Source organism: Delphinapterus leucas, chromosome 14 (assembly GCF_059928025.1).
Source record: "Delphinapterus leucas isolate spDelLeu-1000000601 "Yukka" chromosome 14, BTC_Dleu_Yukka2, whole genome shotgun sequence".
Lineage (NCBI taxonomy): Eukaryota > Metazoa > Chordata > Mammalia > Artiodactyla > Monodontidae > Delphinapterus > Delphinapterus leucas.
The window spans coordinates 7,611,316-7,629,498 of record NC_143142.1 but is presented as its reverse complement, the minus strand read 5'-3'; the positions used below and the strand labels follow the sequence as shown (position 1 = coordinate 7,629,498).

Here is an 18,183-nt window from a genome sequence, read left to right as displayed (position 1 = left end):
CTTCCCTGGTGATCCAGTGGTTAAGACTCCACGCTTCCACCGCAGGGGGCGCGGGTTCAATCCCTGGTCAGGGAATTAAGATCCCACATGCCGATCAGTGTGGCCTTAAAAAAATTTTTTTAAAAATAAAAGTATGTATCCTTCCACATAGATGCCTTTTGTGTTAAGAAACCAAAGAGAAATAAAGAGTGCCCTGCAAAGAAAAAGGGTATACAAGTAATAATTGTCTCTTTTGGGAATTAGAAAATAGTCACCCCCCCACCCCCAGAGATAACCAGTGTTAACATTATGGTGCACTTCTGACATACACACATAAATATATGAATTTTAAAAAACTGGGGACTTCCCTGGTGGTGCAGTGGCTAAGGCTCCACACTCCCAATGCAGGGGGCCCAGGTTCGATCCCCGGTCAGGGAACTAGATCCCGCATGCACAACTAAAGATTCCCTGTGCCACAACGAATATCCCACGTGCCGCAACTAAGACCCGGCTCAGCCAAATAAATAAATAAATATTTTAAAAAAATTTATATCAAGCTACTGATAACTTTTTTTTTTTTTTGGCTGTGCTCTGTGGCTTGCAGGATCCTAGTTTCCCAACCAGGGATCCAACCCGTGCCCCCTGCGGTGGAAGTGCGGAGTCCTAACCACTGGACTGCCAGAGAATCCCCATGGCTAACTTTTTAAAAGTTCTTTTTCCACCCAACAACATATTATGGACATCTGTCCATGTCAATAAATATACATTCGCATAATTTAAAATGCAGTGTTTTGTTATATTGGGGACTATAATATATTCAATGAATTCCCTCTTGTTAGACATTATATTGTTTCTAATGCCCACTCTTTACAAATGATGCTGTATTCACCATCCTTGTACCCACAGCCTTAGGATAAAATCATAGAGGTGGAATCGCTGTATCAAATGTGGCTGGGCATTTAAGCGTTTACCAAGGAGAAAAGTCTTGGAATAAAGGAAGGCAACTCAAAGGGTGGACTTTCAGACGTTTGCAGCCAGAGTTGGGAGCAGTGGTTTGGGCAAGTGGGGAGACCCTCAAACTCACACCAGCTGCCAGTCCATCTGGCCTATCCCTCCTTGGAGACATCCAGGGAAGGAGTTAGTGCAGCCACTTTGGTAAGAGACATTTGTCCCAACACGCTCCCCTTTAGGAGGCCCTTGTCAGGAGGAAGGCGGGGGAGGGAGCTCAGCCTCCACCGGAATCTGGAAGTGAAACTGGCTTCAAAGCAGAGCACAGGAGCAGCAGCAGAGGGCACCGGAGGCCCTGCTGAGACTAGAGTGGGAGCTCCTGCCCCAGGGACATCACTGGCCCTCTTGCTGCCCTGTCATCCCCTACTGTCCCTACGTGGCCCCCACCCCAGGCTGGCATTGAGCCCCTTGACAGCTTTCTATAAATGTCAACTCTTAGGTTGGACCATATGAAATTGCTGTTTCTGTAGTCAAAAGTGGTTGAGTATTGGCAATTTCTAGGTGCCTCTGGTCTGGCTGCTTCAGTCTCTTCAGTCTGTAGTCCATTTAATACTCAGTGCTCATTCTTTGCTAGGCACTGTGCTAAGTACTTTATAGTCATTTTTTAATTGTCACAACTTTCTGAAACATAGGAATCATTCCCCACTTGACAGAGAAGACAACTGTGGCTCAGAATTGCAATTGTTTAGGGGCTGGTTCGCCCTCCAAATTTAAGATCTTAGCAATAATGACAGTATTTTGAGTTTTAGTGGCTCTGTCACGTACTAGTTGCGATGCCCTGGGAAAGTGCCTTAAGTAAGGTTGACTAAAAAGGCAGGTTCCACCTTTGTGGAGGTGAGAAGCGTTAGTGATCTTTCTTTCTTTTTTAATTAATTAATTTTTGGCTGCTCGTTGGGTCTTCGTTGCTGAGCGCAGGCTTTCTCTAGTTGCGGCAAGCAGCGGCTTTTCTTGCTGCAGAGCACAGGCTCTAGGCGCCCAGGCTTCAGTAGTTGTGGCACGTGGGCTCAGTAGTTGTGGCTCGCGGGCTTGGTTGCTCCGCGTCATACGATATCTTCCCAGACCAGGGCTCGAACCTGTGCCCCTGCATTGGCAGGCGGGTTCTAACCACTGCGCCACCAGGGAAGTCCAGTGAAGCTTGATTTCGCGTTAGAAAAACCCCTTTGGTATTCAGCGACTCAGCTTTATCAATAAAATGGGGACAAAACCCACAGCGCCCAGCAATATCTGTGAAAAGCCGCAGTTCCGGACCCTGCAGGGCCTGGGAGACGGAAGGAGCGCCACCCCCACCGACCACGTGGAGCGCCCGCCCGGCCTGCGGCGAGGCAGCAGAACGATTCCCCGGAGCGTGGGGCGGGATCGGCACGGCCCGCTCGGCCAACGCCTCTCCTAGGCCAAGACACTGGAGAGTGGCACCGCCCGGTTACCAAGTCCCGCAGCACCCCGGAGGGAAGGGGGTGGCGAGGGGCGGGGCCTGGAGGCGTGGCCTCCGCCTACCCCGGCCCCCCGTTTTTGTCCGCCCAGACACGGAAAGGTTCCCCTGCGCCTTTAAGAGGCCGAAGCGGGCGCCCGATTGGCCGAGACGCGCCGGTGACGTCACGCCGGGGCCGGCGCCGAGGCGGCCCTGACGGCCCGTGCCCTCCCCCTCCCGCCCCGCCGCGCGCTCGCGGACAGTCGGCGCGCGGGCCGGGCCGGCGCCCCGTCACGTTTCTTCGCCCGCGTCGCCCCGGGCTCCGGGGGATGCCCCCGGCCGGGCCCCCCCATGGCCGCCGACGTCTTCATGTGCTCCCCGCGTCGGCCCCGCAGCCGGGGCCGCGCGGTGCTGCTCAAGCCCCAGGTGCCCGAGGACGACGACGACTCGGACACGGATGAGCCGTCTCCGCCGCCTGCCTCCGGCGCGGCCACCCCGGCCCGGGGCCACGCGAGTGCCGCGCCACTGCCGCCCAAGGCCGGGTCGGGCAGCGAAGAGCCTCCGCGCCGCCAGCAGATCATCCACAGCGGCCACTTCATGGTGTCGTCGCCGCACCGCGAGCACCCGCCCAAGAAGGGCTACGATTTCGACACGGTCAACAAGCAGACGTGCCAGACCTACAGCTTCGGCAAGACCAGCTCCTGCCACCTGTCCATCGACGCCTCGCTCACCAAGCTCTTCGAGTGCATGACCCTGGCCTACAGGTAGGACCCGGCCGGCCCCACCTCTCGAGCGGAGCTCCCTTTGACAAAACAAGCGTGGAGGGCTGGGCCGCCTGGGGATCTCTTAGCTTCAGGCATTCGCTTTGGGTCTTCCCTCTTCAGGAGGGTTTATGGGTCTGGGGTCCCTAGTGGAAGCGAGAGGGGCGGGGGTCCTGGCCTCTTCCCTGTCAGCAGGGCTTGGGTTCTTCCGGCTTCACGTTCCCCATGCAGGCCCTCACCTCCAATTCCGAGGCCACCGATTTCGGGTAAGAAAAAGGTGTAAATACAGGCTGTACCTTGTGTTACGCGACTTTATCCACCCTTCCCCCAAAAGCTTTGTGTGTTTCCAGCAATTGCCAGTAGTGGTTAGGACCACCTGTCCAGGGTGGCTTAAAGTCGCTGGTTCCAGTATTTAATGGTTGAGTCAAATTTCTGAGCCTGTTTCCTCCGTTATAAAGAGGGGATGACAGTAGTGTCTGCCACCATTGGCTGCTGTGGGGATGGAACAGCAGGTAAAGTGCTTATTCCAGTACCTGGCACATAATTAATTGCTCCAGAAGAGTGTGAGCTCCTTTTCTTATTGCCCCAGCAGAGGGAGGCTGGGTCCTCTCACATCCCCTTTATTGGGAAGCCCTCCCCCAACTTCGGATGGGCCCTGGCTGCCTCCTAGGAAGACTTGGAGCCACAGCTCTTGGAGGTGCAGGCTGTCCTCCTGGCAAGCTGGAGGGTTCTTTGGCTGGCTCTGAAACGTTATATGGAGATGTCAGTGTTTAGGGCAGGCATCCCAGGCACCATCCTGACCTGTGGCTCCGGGTCTAGGCGGAGATCCCTTTTTTCTAAGTCACAGAAATGCGTGGTCCTCATGGGTTAACGTGGCCTTCCACTCTCCCTTTCTCGGTGTGTTTGTTAGGTATTTGCTTCCGATAATTTCTGCCTCAGCAACAGAACTCCTGTGGACTAGCTGCAGTACAGAGCAGCCCAGCCCTGCCCAAAGCTCATGATAGGATCTCCGCAGAGTGGAGGTTACTGCAGTAGTAACTGGACTGGCTGGGGTTGTCTCAGGTCTAGTCTGCAGGCAGCGCAGGGAAAGTTTCCTTGGAGACTCCAGAAGCAGTGTAAAGAAGAGTAGGAACGTTACCCTCCCCCTCCCCCCTATTTTTGGAGAGTAGGGAACCCCAAATATATCCAAGGTACACATTTACCTGAAGTTGAAACACTAGATATACATGGCTCTGGGTGGCATTTTCCCCTCTGGAATAAATGATTAGTCAACTTGTTCCTTTGTTATGTTCCTGAAACGCACCCCACTCTTCCCGCCCCCATTTCCTCTCTTGAAGGCTTCCCTGATGGTTTGTTTGCCACATGGCTGCATTACATTACCCAGAGCTCTCCTCCAACCCCCCTTGCGTGGCACATTGGTTAGGCTCTGCTCTGATTCTCTGGTCTTGCCAGTTTGAGCTGGCACTGAGCCTGTGAAGATGTTCTGTTTTTTTTTTTTAAAAAAAAAAAAACCAAACGGCATTGAGATTGCAGCCCTCTGCCCTCGTTTAGCCCTGCTTACCCAGTCTCAAATTTTGAGCACTTCATTGGAATCAAACACAACTAGATTGTAGCATATGCTACAGTGTGAGAGAGCCCTTTCAAACAAAATTGGAGGTGAAAGACAGGAATGTGCTTTATTAAGCGAACTTAATCCTCTTCTTTATTTTAATATAAACTTCTCCGCGTACAAAGAGAGAATGGTTGATTGCGTAGCAGGAGGCATGGGCTCGAAAGCACTCACCTAAGCTCTGCTAAAGGAAAAATAAACCAGTCTCCCCACTTTGCCCTCCGTTTGGATAACCTAAAGGCTTATTATTAAATAACACCAAAGAATTTTAGTAATGGTATTTTTTTTTCACTTCTTTCAAAAATATTTTGGCAACTGTCCATTGCTCATTTAACTTTCTTGGTTGCAAAATGCACCCTTAGTTTGGTTTGAGGCTTACCTGGTTCTTCAAGACCGCCAGCCCCTTTGGCTCTCCTGCTTTGCTGTCATTCCCCATGTAGAGTCCTGCCACTGCAGGTCCCTGATATGTGTCCACCTAGTAATTTCTCATGAAGATGCTCTTTGTGTCTCCGCGTGGGGCTCGTTTGGATGGCCCCAGAGTTTAGTTGGCAGTGTGGAACCCGGGTACAGATTGACAGAGGAGTGACTCGAAACCAGTTGTCTGGGCCCAGAAAGCAGCGTGAGAACAGATGTGAGTTTCTGACCTCAGCTGTCCTGCACGACCACTAGCTGGCTTTCAGAGAAGGGGGGTTGAGATATGGGGGGCAGGGAAGAGAGAAGAGTCAACCCCAGAGGTGGCCCGACTTCCCTTTCAGTGCGGTGTGAGCCTTCACCACTGGTTTCCAGGTTTTCTGCTCCTGGGGCTGAGAGGAAGGCCAGCTGGGCCTCCTCTTCTGTCTGACTGTTTGTGGCCTAGGCTCTTTCTAACTTCAACTTCCTGTCTGTCCCCTGGCCTCTTCGTTCTAGCCGCCTAACTCTCCCTGGTACACTCTGTGCTTTTTTTTTGGTTTGGTTTCCTGTTAACTGCTGCCTCCCAGCTGTTTCCAGATGAGGCTCAACAGCTCTTTGGGGGAGGAACTAAGTGCAGGGGAAGTTGTGGTTGTTTTTTCCCCAGTCGTGTGAAGTGGCCTAGGGACTCTGAATATGATCTGTTCCTGAACGTGCACTCCTGAAGGATCTTTGGCAAGACTGACTTCGGGTGGGGGAATAGGGTCTTTGAGGAGTTGGGACTAGGTGTGAATGTGCCCCGTGGTCCACCTGGGCAAGTGACAGTGCGGATGGATTCCAGCTTCATGCAGCTGGCATCCCTGTCCTTCCCACACTGTGATGCTAAGAAGCCCTGTAGTGAAACATCTTGCCTTGGTCCCACAGTGTGTGTTCAATTACTGGGACGTTTGGGAGGGGAAGAAGTCGCCTCTCCCCAAGGCAGAGCTTAGAAGTTCATGGCTTACCTTCTCTAAGGCTTCCTGTCTGCCACTGTAAAATGGGGAGGATAAAGCTCCGCTGCAGGGTGGAAGTGAGGATTAACTGAGATAATGTCTGTGGATGTGTCTAGTACCTGACAAATAAGAGGCAAGAGGAGGTTTAATGGGCTGAATCCATTCTGCATCCTCATTCAGCTGACATTTATTAGGAGCCCAAGTTTCTTATCTGTAAACTGAGGGAAATAACGAATCTGACTGGGGTCTTTAGTGTGGCTTTCAAATGCCTGCCTGACAAATGCTAAATGGATGCATTCTTGGTTTGTCCATACTTTCTAAGGCCCCACAAAGGAGCTATGCACTCTAGAACATAGTTCATGGTCCTTGCCCTCTTAACACTGTGAGGAATGTCACACGTGTAAATCACCCACGTGGATTCTGAACACATCTAGTAGATAGCTTTTTGTGGTTGGTTTTGGTTTCGCTTCTCTCTCTCTCTCTTTTTTAAAATTTATGTTATTTTTGGCTGCGTTGGGTCTTCATTGCTGCGCACAGGCTTTCTCTAGTTGCGGCCAGAGGGGCCCACTCTTCGTTGTGGTGCGCGGGCCTCTCATTGCGGTGGCCTCTCCTGATGCGGAGCACGGGCTCTAGGCGCGCGGACTTCAGTAGTTGTGGCGCGCGGGCTTCAGTAGTTGTGGCTCGCGGGCTCTAGAGTGTTGGCTCAGCAGTTGTGGCCCACGAACTCTAGAGAGCAGGCTCAGTAGTTGTGGCTCACGGGCCCAGTTATTCCGCGGCACGTGGGATCCTCCCGGACCAGGGCTCGAACCCATGTCCCTTGCAATGTCAGGTGGACTCCCAACCACTGTGCCACGAGGGAAGCCCATCGCTCCTCTTTTTACATAACTCTTTATTAGGGAGCCTTGGTGTGAATGTCTGGGGGGCGGGGGGAGAGATAGTTCTTTTATGTATTTAAAGATAAGCAGTAGCTTTCTGGACAGTGGATTTCTGCTCCAGTGGATATTTGAGGAGACCTTTTAATTTGGACCTGTAAGATAGCCTTGGGATATGAGTTTCTAGAATGTAACCCTGTATACGTATGTATAGTAAACCTCTGTTCCTGATCCCCAAGGATTAAAGGTTTAGAGCATCTCCTCCTTCAAGTTTTAAGTTTTCCATAGAGGAACTTTCTAATCCTAGGTGCGATAACTAGCTGTAAATGGGAACCATTTACACAAATGACTAAATTAGTTTTATTCTTCTGCAACCATGCTGAAGAGAAGCAGTTTCTCTTCTCTTGCGCTTTCTTTGGTCTTTAATCATAATATGGTGTCCATTAAAGGGCTGCACTGAGATGGGAGTGCGGGCTGCAGAGATGAGAAAAGACCGTCTCTGTCCTCCAGGAACTCACAAACCTGGGGTGGGGGACAGATAAACAGACAGTTGTAAAACAGTTAGCAAGGGCTATGATAAACAACGTGAACCAGGTCCAACGGCAGCACCAAGCAGGGTGCCGAAGGCCACTGTGTGTGTGTGTGTGTGTGTGTGTGTGTGTGTGTGTGTGTGTGCATAATCGGGATCAGTGTGGACAGTTTCCCCTGACATTGGGCTTTCATACCTATCTCCCCTTCCCCGTGTTAACTGTCAAAAATCATGCAGGAAGCCCCAGAGTTCCTTTTGCCTATCTTCTCCTTGTTGGTAGTCCAGGACCAAATTTCCTTTTTCTGTAGAGGCTGAATGGCTGATTGCCTTCCTGATGGAAGGGCGAAGAAGGGTGATCAAATTGGGAAGAGCCCGGGGAAAGGGGTTGGAGGGGAGGGTGGAGGGAGTTCATCTGCTAGGGTGGGAGGAGGGAAGAAAATTCGCACCAGCTGAGCAACTCCCGCCCTCCTGGAGTCTCTGCGTTGTCCTAAGTCACAGTAACCCTCTCAGGCAGGTGATGATGGAATTCCTATTTTTAAAACTTACAAAAAAAAAAAAAAAATGGAAAGAAAACCTGAGCACAGAAGTTAATTTGCCCTGTTGCTGGGAGGTGAGGCAGCTTGTCCAAGGCGGTGTCTCTGGGAGCTGAAAAGGAGTTGAAAAGTCACCTCCCTCATCTGCTCACAGAAGCCTGCAGTTCTGTAAGAGAGGAGGTGAAAGTGCCAGTTCCTCTAGGAATGTAAGGCGGGAGAAACCAAGATGGGGAGAACAAATGCCCTTAGGCAGCTCCATGCCCTTCCTCGGCTGCCCTTCCCCACTGGTAAAATCCTGCCCTTCCTTCGAGACTGTGGCCCTGCCGTCTTTCTCGAAGGGAGTGAATGCCACAGTCCTCTGCAAATCCACGACCTTATTGGTTCTGTGTGGTCTTCTTCCACAGACCTGACTTCCCAAGATTCCTGCTCTCTTCACCTTTGACTTTCCCACGGAGCCTAACAGTTGTCTGGCACGTACTGGGTGGCTAAGAACTATATATGGAATTGAAAAGGGAAGCTCAGGGGCCTAAGCGGCCAACATCAGAAACTTGCCTCTGGTGAACCTTGTTTATCTTCAGCTCTGCAAAGACAAATACACCCTCTGTGGAACAGTGCTTTAGGGGTGTTGGTGTGGAGTGGGACAACGAGGTGTTGTTTTGCTGGGTAGTGTTTGTGTTGTGACCCACACGGACTGGGGCTGTAGGCAGATGAGTGGCCCCTCAAGACGTCCATGTCCTAATCCCCGGGACCTGTGAATATGTTAGGTTACATGGCAAAGAGGAACTAGGGTTGCTGATCGGCTGCCTTCAAAGTGGGGAGATTATTTTGGATTATGTGGGTGGGCCCAGTGTAATCAATCACAAGCGTCCTTAAAGGTAGACGAGGAAAGCAGAAGAGAACCAGAGAGGGAGCAGCGGGAGAAGGACTTGGCCTGATGTTGCTGACTTGGAAGATGGAGGAAGGGGCCGTGAGCTAAGGAATATGGGCAACCTTTAGAAGCTTGAAAAGGCAAGGAAACAGATTCTCCCCTGGAGTCCTCAGACGGGACCCAGCGCTGCTGACATCTTGATTTTAGCCCCAGAGACCCGTTTCAGACTTCTCACCTCCGGAACTGTAAGACAGTGAATTTGTGTTGTTCTAAGCCACTCGTTTTGTGGTCATTTGTTACAGCAGCAATAGGAAACTAATGCAGACCGGTCTCAAAAGTTTTTTGAGATGATGTTTTTAAGCACATAACACAAGTATAAAAGTCTTTCTTAAGGCTTCTTCCCCACAGGAGAGCATAGCAGCCCACCCTGCAGTTATGTCAAGGTGTGCTGAGTGTATTAGGCACGACTTCAGGGGATCTAGTGATAGGAGGGCCCTCAATATAAAAGAAAGTCTGTAAAGTGGTCTTATCATGGTTCCCTAGCACAGTTTCTAGAGTAGGGTATTGTAGAAAGTTAATAGTACTTATCTTTCAGGATTCTTATATGGCTGATGAAAAATTCAGTGTGAGCTCCTGTTCCCCAGAATTGAGTTACTTCTTGGGTATAAAATGTGCAGTTCAGACAGCAAATATCTTAGGTATTTTCTATCTTGTTGGAATTCTGTCTGTGGTTAGAATTCCAGGCCACAGGGCTTGAGTTTTAGGCAGAGCCCTTTTGGCCGTGTGGATCAGGGACCCTCTGGTGCTAGCGCGTGTGATGGGGGTTTAGTGCAGGGGTCAGGAAGGGTGCTGGTACTCCCGTGAGCCTCCAGGGTTACCAGGGCTGCCGGGCTTCAGTGCACACTGGAGTTGGGTCCCAGAGCACTGTGGGCCCTCGGCAGGGGGAGCTTGCCCTTCCCTTAAGGTTCACCCCCATCAAGTGACTCAGCTCCTCTCTCAGGCTCTGCTTTTCTTTGGGATCTTCTGCTTCCAGCTGGCGCTCTCACCTGCTGTCCTGCTCTTCTCTGCTTCCAAGCTCTTGCTTCTGGGAGCTTCTGCGTCTGCCTGACTGGAGCTCGCCGGTGGCCTGTGTTTCGCACACAGACCTGCTTAAAGCTTCCCATTACTGTCAGTGCTCTTTGCCAATTGTCTAATTAAATTAGTCCATCGTCTCCAATTCAGCTACTTGAGAAGGAGACCAGCAGCGCCCTCCCTCTCTGAGCAGCACCTCAGGGACCCCAGAGCATGAGTCGAGCCATGGCCTTTGGACAGGATGCCCTTTCCTTCCAGAAGTATTAATCAGGCCTCTCTTGTGTGCCAGGCACTGTTCTAGCCTTTCAGGGTACAGTAGTAAACAGGACCGATTAGTCATCTGCCTTCATGGCATTTATATTCTTTTTTTCCTTTCAGTTTTATTGAGATATAGGTGACATACAGCCCTGTACACATTTATGGTGTACGGCACAATGACCTGACTTACAGGTATTGTGAAATCATGGAGTTTGTTGTCAGTTGGGGGATTCAGTGTGCAAATCAGGTTTATATCGTTACTGCAATAAAGAACATAAAACACGCTGGGAGGTGGAAAGTGATGGGGGTGGGCAGGGTGGGGGACACCGTATCTCCGCGGGTCGGAGAAGTGTTCTGACGAGGTGACATTTCAGGTTGAACTGAAACCTGAGTGGCAAGTGGGAACCAGACGTGGGTAGTCATTCCAGGCGGTGGAAGAGCCCGAGGCAGAGGCCCAAGGTGGAATGAATTTGGCACATTCCGGGGCTAGGAAGAAGGCCAGCGTGGCTAGAACATTGAGGGCAGGGTGAGTGGTAGGAGAAGAGGAGGGAAGGGGCCTTGGTGGGTGGTGAGAGGTCAGGATATTTGCTCATTGCTCTGGGGAGTTGGCTTGTTGAGGCTGCTCAGTGGGGACTAGGGGATGGAGGGCAAGGGGAGCGCACGTGGGTCCCAGGGTGGGGGCAGCGGAGGTGGTGAGAAGTGCGTGGCTGCAGGGCGGCTTTGGGCTTGCCGGTGGATCGGACCTAGGGGATGTAAGGAAAGAAAGAATCAGCAGGGACCCTGAGGGTTTTGGCCTGAGCCGTGGGTGAAAAGAGGAAGCCGAGGGAGCCCTGTCAGCCACGTACGTGGCTGGTGTGAGTGGTGCTGAGGACCCTGCTGTGTTGCGCTGTTCACTAAACTTGGCCACGTGGGCCGTGGGCGGAGCAGCTCCCCGGGAAGGGGCTGCGAGGGGCTGTCAGCGTCGGGGGATACCGTGGTGTCCAGGGAGGTCCTCACTGTCTCCAGAGCAGTTCTCCACTTAGCCCTGACCAGTCTAGACCAGTCCAGGCGCCGGGCTTCTTTCTTCTGTCCCAGCTGCTCTGTCTTGCCTCCCTAACCCCTGTTGTGCCTCATGAGGGGCCAGTTGGCTGTGGGAGGTTTTGGCGTTTTGAGCTTGTATTTGGGATGGCAGTTTTTTGTTGTTGTTGTTGTTAACAGCTTTATCAAGGTATATTCATGTACCATAAGATGCAGTCATTGTAAGTGTGCAGTTCATTGATTTATTTTTTTGTTGTGCGGTCATTATCACAATCCAGTTTTAGAATATTCCATCACCCCACTAAGATCCCTCCTGCCCTTTTACGTTTAATCCCGGTTCCCACTTTAGCCCCAGACAACCATTAATCTGCTTTCTGTGTCTATAATCTGCTTGTCTGTGCCTTTTCTGGACATTTCATATAAATGGAATCATACTGTACGTGGTCTTTTGTGTCTGGCTTTTTTCACTTGGTGTAATGTGTGCAAGGTTCATCCATGTTTATAACACATACCCATATTTTGTTCCTTTTTATTCCTGGACAGTATTCCATTGTGTCAATATACTACATTTTGTTTATCCATTCATTGACAGGCAAGTTTTTGAGGGAAGCCTAGTAGCTTCATTATTTGGATGTTGACTTTTCCATTTCCTGTAGTAAAGGTCTCTTGCAGATTCAGCTAGGAACTTCCTTACAAGGTGAGAACAGGAAATGGCAGTGAATATGGTGGAAAGATGATGGATTCAACTCCACTGGATAGTGGTGCCACTGGTTGGCAGCATATCCCTTAGCCTCACAAGTCTGGGTGTCTTTAACCGTAAAGAAAGAAAAAAAGTGAGAGGGGAAGGGAGGGGTTAGACTAGAATCATGGTTACCAATCTTATTTTTCTTCCATGGACCTCATGTTTTTGAGAGATAAAGCCTTAGAAACAAATTGTACTCAGCAATTAAAAGGAACAAACTACTGGTATGTGCAGCAACACAGATGAATCTCAGAAACATTACGTCCAGTGACACAAGCCTTACCTAAAAGATTGTATACCGATTCCATTTATATGACGTTCTAGAATAGGCGAAGCTAATCTACGGTGAAAAGAAATCAGACCAGTCCCTGCCTGTGAGGGAGGTTGAAGAGGGGACTGGCTGGTGAGAAGCGGGAGAACCTTTTAGAATGATGGGCACGTTTTATATCATGAAGGGGTTGTGTATACATTTGTCAGAACTCTCTGAATGGTACACTCAAGATTTGTGCATTTTATTATGTGTAAATCTCACCCAAAACAAAAAGAACCATTGACAAATGTTGAACTCAGGGACGAAGTGTACTGATGTCAGCATCTTATCTTTGAAATGCTTTAAAATAGTGGCTCTCAAACTTTTTGGTCTCAGGACCTCTTTGTGCTCTTAAATATTGAGAACCCCAAAGAGCTTTTGTTTGTGGATTATATCGATGTTTACTATATTAGAAATGAAAATTGAGAAAAAGTAAAAATATTTGTTAAAGTACTTTAAAAAATAATAAACCCCATTTACCATGTTTACATAAATAACATATCTTTATATAGAACAACTATTTTCAAAAAAAATAATGAGAAGAATGACATTGTTTTACCCATTTGCAAATCTCTTAGTTAATGCTTAGTTCGAAGACAGCTGGATACTTATATCTGCTTTTGCATTCGTCTGCTGCAATATCGAATGTCTGGAAAACCTCACCATTCTTGAGAGAATGAGAGTGAAAAAGGAAAATAACCTCTTAGTATTATTTTGAAAATAGTTTTGATATCCTGGACCCAGAAGGGGTCTCAGGGGCCCTCAGGGGTCTCCAAATCACACTTTGAGAACCACTGCTTAAGCAAAATAAGATGGGTTGTTCGGTGGGTAGATGAATTTTGATAAAGTAAATACATCAAAGAGGTAATCGTAGCATTCAGGTGGTGGGTGCATGGGCGTTCACCATCTGATTCTTTCAATTTTTCTGTATGTTTGAAAATGTTCATAATGTTAGAAAAATGAGAAAAATCACATTATTTAAACAGTGGCCATCTGGCTTTATCATGGACAAATAAATATGTTTGAAAATATTGAAAACAACTTTTGGAATGAAGTACTGACACATGCTACAACATGGATGAACCTTGGAAACATTTTGCTGAATGAAAGAAACTAGTCACAATGGACCACGTGCTGTGATTCCATTTGTATGAAATGTCCAGATTAGGCAAACCCATAAAGCAGAAAGTGGAGGAGTGGTTGCTGTGGGAGGGAAGGGTGGATGGTCACTGCTAACGGGTATGGGTTTTTTTTTCAATTAATTAATTTATTTTTGGCTGTGTTTGTTGGGCCTTCGTTGCTGTGCGCGGGCTTTCTCTAGTTGTGGCGAGCGAGGGCTACTCTTCGTTGCTGTGCCTTCGTTGCTGTGCCCGGGCTTCTCGTTGCACTGGCTTCTCTTGTTGCGGAGCACGGGCTCTAGGCGCATGGGCTTCAGTAGTTGTGCACACGGGCTTAGTTGCTCCGCGGCATGTGGGATCTTCCCGGACCAGGGCTCGAACCCATGTCCCCTGCATTGGCAGGCGGATTCTTAACCACTGCGTCACCAGGGAAGCCCAAGTATGGGGTATTTTAAAGGAGTGATGAAAATGCTCTAAAATTAGGGAACGGTGATGGTTACACAACATTGTGAATATACTAGAAACCAGTGAACACTTTTAAAAGGTGAATTTCATGGTGTGTAAATTATGTCTCAGTAAAGCTGTTACTTAAAAAAAATCCAAACAGTTTAATTTTTCAGCATTATCTTCAGGGAGGCTTACTTGGGAAGCACTGGACGATATGATCTTGAAGATCCTAAATATGTCAGTGTCTAGAAATTCCATGACTCTCTATCTTCCATCTCTTCTGTGTACAGTAAATGAGAGACTGTTTGGGAAGGTGACCTGTCCTGGGCATTTCCCCTAGATTAAAATCGACTCAGGAATTCGGCTCTCCAAGTTACCTCATAGCTTGGTAAATCACCCTAAGGTTATCCTGATAAGACCTTTTTTTCTTTTAACATTGTCTGGGTCAGGGGTCACAAAGTCAAATGCCCACAACGACCAGGAAATAAAGTGGTCATCGGTAAGGCAGAGAGGACATTTGCTGTCTTTTATTTTCTGGCTTTTGAGGTAGTCGTGGTTACAGAGAAACATTTCTTTATTATGAAAATCATGCAAGCATAAACTGCAGTTGACTGGGCCTCCCTGATGGAAGGGCAGCAGGGAGTGGAGGGGTCTGTCGTGAGCTGGAGGGTACGTGCCTGGTCTAGAGGGGGCAGCCATCACTCAGCTCCAGGCGACGTTTGCCATTTGGGAATGTGAGCTCAGTGTACGCGGTCTGGCATATTTGAAAATTGGAAGAAATCTGAATTTGTGTGTGAACTCTACATTTCAGTTTCTACCTAATGTCTGAGTTCAGGTATTAGGAATTCTGGGGAAATGAGTTTAATCTCGGTTGCATCTAGTTTAGAAGTGAGTCTTGGCCTAAGAGATGAAGGGGTGTGTGGTGCTGTTTGCCACAGGTCAGCCCTGGCACGAGGAGAGTCCTCTTAGGTGTCCTTACTCTTAGTGTCCCTTCATGCTGTGTTGAAGTTGATGCGATCACAGGACCATCATCTTCTGAATACAAAACCTAAGACTCTCCTCCTGGTAAACCCCAGAGGCATACGTGCTCCTGGTCGACAGTTACTCTGAGTTATGAGGAACTAGGGCGATTATTTTAAATAATCCTGACTTGGAGGTGGAGGGTTGACTCTCCATTTTGTGAAGTTATTGGACGGTAGGTTACTCATAGCTTTACATTCCATTTCTGACTGTTACCCCTTAACTTCACCACCGTAACTGCCTGGGGTGGGGCTGTTTTCATAGGGTGATTCTGGGGTGGAGGAAAGGGATAATCACTTGACTTAACTCCAGACAGTTGATTTGGTTGTAGGTGAAACAAAATTATAACTTGAAGTTAGCCTGAGGAGGCCTCTCACTTGGCTCTTGTTTAAAGTTTCTAACCTATGCTTTTGACGTTGCGTTGCGTGCCTCTGGCTTTGCTTCCCCAGTTAAGTGTGTATGTGTGCGTGTGCACTTGTGTGTGTGCTTCCCCAGTTAAGTGTGTATGTGCGCGTGTGCACTTGTGTGTGTTTCCCCAGTTAAGTGTGTATGTGTGCACTTGTGTGTGTGCGTGCGTGTGTGTGTACGTGTACTTCAGGTGGTTAAGAAAGGAATGGACATGCTTGCTTTGAACTCTCCCCCCAACACACACTCACACATGTTCCCATGCAGCCACCCTGCAAACGTTCTGAGCCTTTCCAGCTCTTGGATTTTCTGTCTATATTTGATCTGATCTATAAAGGTGTTGGCAAATAGCTTTATGGTTCTTAAAGGCCATGACTTTGCTTCTAAGCCAGATTGAAATAGAATTTGTACTTCTCAGGGGTGCAGTTAAGCACGCTCACTGAGAAATTGGGGAAGTAATCTTCAAAGCTTATTTAGCACCTTACTTTTTGGAATTTGACTGTATTTCTGGGTCTCCTTCCAGGGGAAGGAAAAAAAAAATCCCAACACCCACAGATAACTATTGTCAATTCCCTGGTGTTTATCCTTCCAGACCTTGTGGGGGTTTGTTTTTTTGGCAGGGTAAGTGTATTTTGTTTTTCTGTTTAATAGACTGCGAACACCTTTCCAAGTCCCCAGATACTCATCTACAGTATTTTTTAGTGGCTGAATAGTATTTCATTGTCCACACAGTGAAATGTACTGTTATTTATTGGAACCCTCTCGGGTGGTCATTGAGAACATTTCATGATATTTTTGTGTTTCTGAGCCCCTGTTCTACTTACCTTATCATATCCCTACTTTCTCTGAAAATGTCCCTCTGCCTCTTCCTCCTTCCTGACAGAAAGAACCATTTACCTGAGAACCTTTGGAAAAAAGGCACCTGGCCCGGCCTGTCCCACCCTCCTGCCCGCATGGATAAGGTGTGTGTGGAGGTGGTGGTGACAGGTATGCAGCTCAGCAGCAGCCTTTGTCTGTGCCTCAGGCTGCAGAGAGAAAGGCTGGCTGCATTCTCAGCCTGCAGAAGGGCAGGGGACGCGGCGGAAGGCGTCTGACGCACCCCTCAGCAGCATGCCTGGACCCGGGCTGAGCTTGCATGTTCACGCCCCGAGGCCAGGGCTCCCGCACTCACGCCAGCAGGTGGATGCCATCGCTTGGCTTTTTGTGTTTCCAGAGGCAGGGAGAGCGTTGAGCTTCACGAAAGGTAGTGATTCCAGCTGTGAGTCTGCCCAGCTGTGGCGAGCTCACCTGAGATGGGGAGTCGAGTGGATGCGTGTTCCTGCGAGCCACAAACCAGACGCTGGTGTGACTTGGTATATGGAAAGGAAAGCTGACTCAACTCTCTGGAAAACAATTTAAATACTGTCTGTCGCATCGAGTCCAGAGATGCTGATTTCTGGCTTTTTGGCAGCCTTACTTGTCAGCGTGATCACTGGTGGGGCTTCTGTGGTTCCGTCTATCCGACCACCCACACTGGTGACAGAGTGGTGGCAGAGGGGCCGAGCCAAGACAAGAGGCCTTCGGTGACGTTTTAAACGCTGGATCAGGTCATTATGCCTCCCTCGGCCCAGTGGCAAGGTTAGGCTGCCCCTGTGGCGTCCGGGTCCGCCGGCTACATCCTGGCCCAGAGCCCCTTGCTGTGGCCTCCCCCTCCTACCCCAGCGGAGCCTGGCCCCAGCCTCCTAGCGCTCTCCCAGGCTGGTTCCCTATTTATTGGACCAGTGTCTATTTCCTTCTGGCTTTGAAATTCATGATTTTTTTTCCCCCACGAGAAACCTTGGCAGAAGACTTTGTTCCATGGGAAAAAAGCCTTCTCAGAAAAGCAAGGAACCCACTTATGAGCTCAGCCCCTGGCTTGTCCTTGGTGATGTCCTTGCACAGTACCTGAGAGCCAGCAGGCAGGTGGTGCTGGGGAGACTTACCGCGGTGGGCACGGCCTCCTCCAGAGGCTTCTCTGGGAGAGCAGCGTACCGAGGGCCTCCTGATTACAGTTGAGCTGGCTCGGCCTGTGCGTAGCCAGCTGCTTTTTGCCCGATAACTGTGTGTGCTTATCTCTGTTTTTATGCCGATTGCTGGCTCCTTGGAGTGATGGGTGTGTTTGTGGTAGGGTGTGAGGTGATTGCCACTGATTGGTAAAGTATGGATGAAGTGAGCAGGGAAGGGTGTGGTATGAGAAATATTGTAATCTTCTGGTCCCTCTCATCCCTCAGTTCTTCCCTGCAGAGAAAATTTCTTCTGCTTCCTATCCTAGAGGGTAACAGCTTTCAGGCTCCTGTGAAGCTGGGAGCAGCCACCTCGGCTCAGTAGCTCCAATTGAGGTCTTGGGTGTGCTGCCGTCCCTGATCGACTGGAACAGTGACCCAGCAGCACTGTAGAAAAACTTGACATTTCAGCCCTGTGTTCTTTGTTGTCTGGGATTGCTGGAAATGCATCAGCATGTGAGACTCAAATATGTCCCTGGAGTAGGAGCTCCACGGCTGCACAGCAGTCAGCTCCGGTGACGTGTCATCACTGAATGGCAGCTGGCTTGCCCGTGTTGAGTCACGTGCGTTGGCCGCTGTTGATAAGTTTATGTGTGTAACTTTTTTCCCTCTTTTTAGCATGGTGTCTCAAAGTCAGGGGTAGAAGTGAGGAGAGGAGTGCAGGATTTGGTGGGCTGTTGCAGTCTTCTGACAAAACCATCATTGTTTGGAATGAAGTACCAGTTGGTTCGGTTTGAATGGCTCCATCGCTTCAGTGCTCTGAAACGGCTGTTATTCTTTCACCTCAGCAGCGTTCCTGGGGGGAGGTGGAAGGAGGACTGCTCGATC

General features: G+C 49.4%; 1 protein-coding gene across 4 annotated transcripts in view; it reads left to right on the top strand.

Moving 5' to 3' along the window:
• The first annotated feature begins 2,615 nt into the window (after nucleotides 1-2,615).
• The window catches only part of MLXIP (MLX interacting protein), a 58,787-nt gene continuing 43,219 nt past the window's right edge, over nucleotides 2,616-18,183 (top strand). For 2 of the 4 annotated variants that reach the window (XR_016387469.1, XM_022597854.2), the window contains exon 1: nucleotides 2,616-3,159. Coding sequence is in view for 3 of the 4 variants with exons in the window: in XM_022597854.2 (XP_022453562.1) it covers nucleotides 2,747-3,159 (413 nt within the window). In the remaining variant the exon portion in view is untranslated. The remainder of the gene's footprint in view (nucleotides 3,160-18,183) is intronic. The other 2 variants (XM_022597853.2, XM_022597852.2) reach the window with 2 other exon arrangements.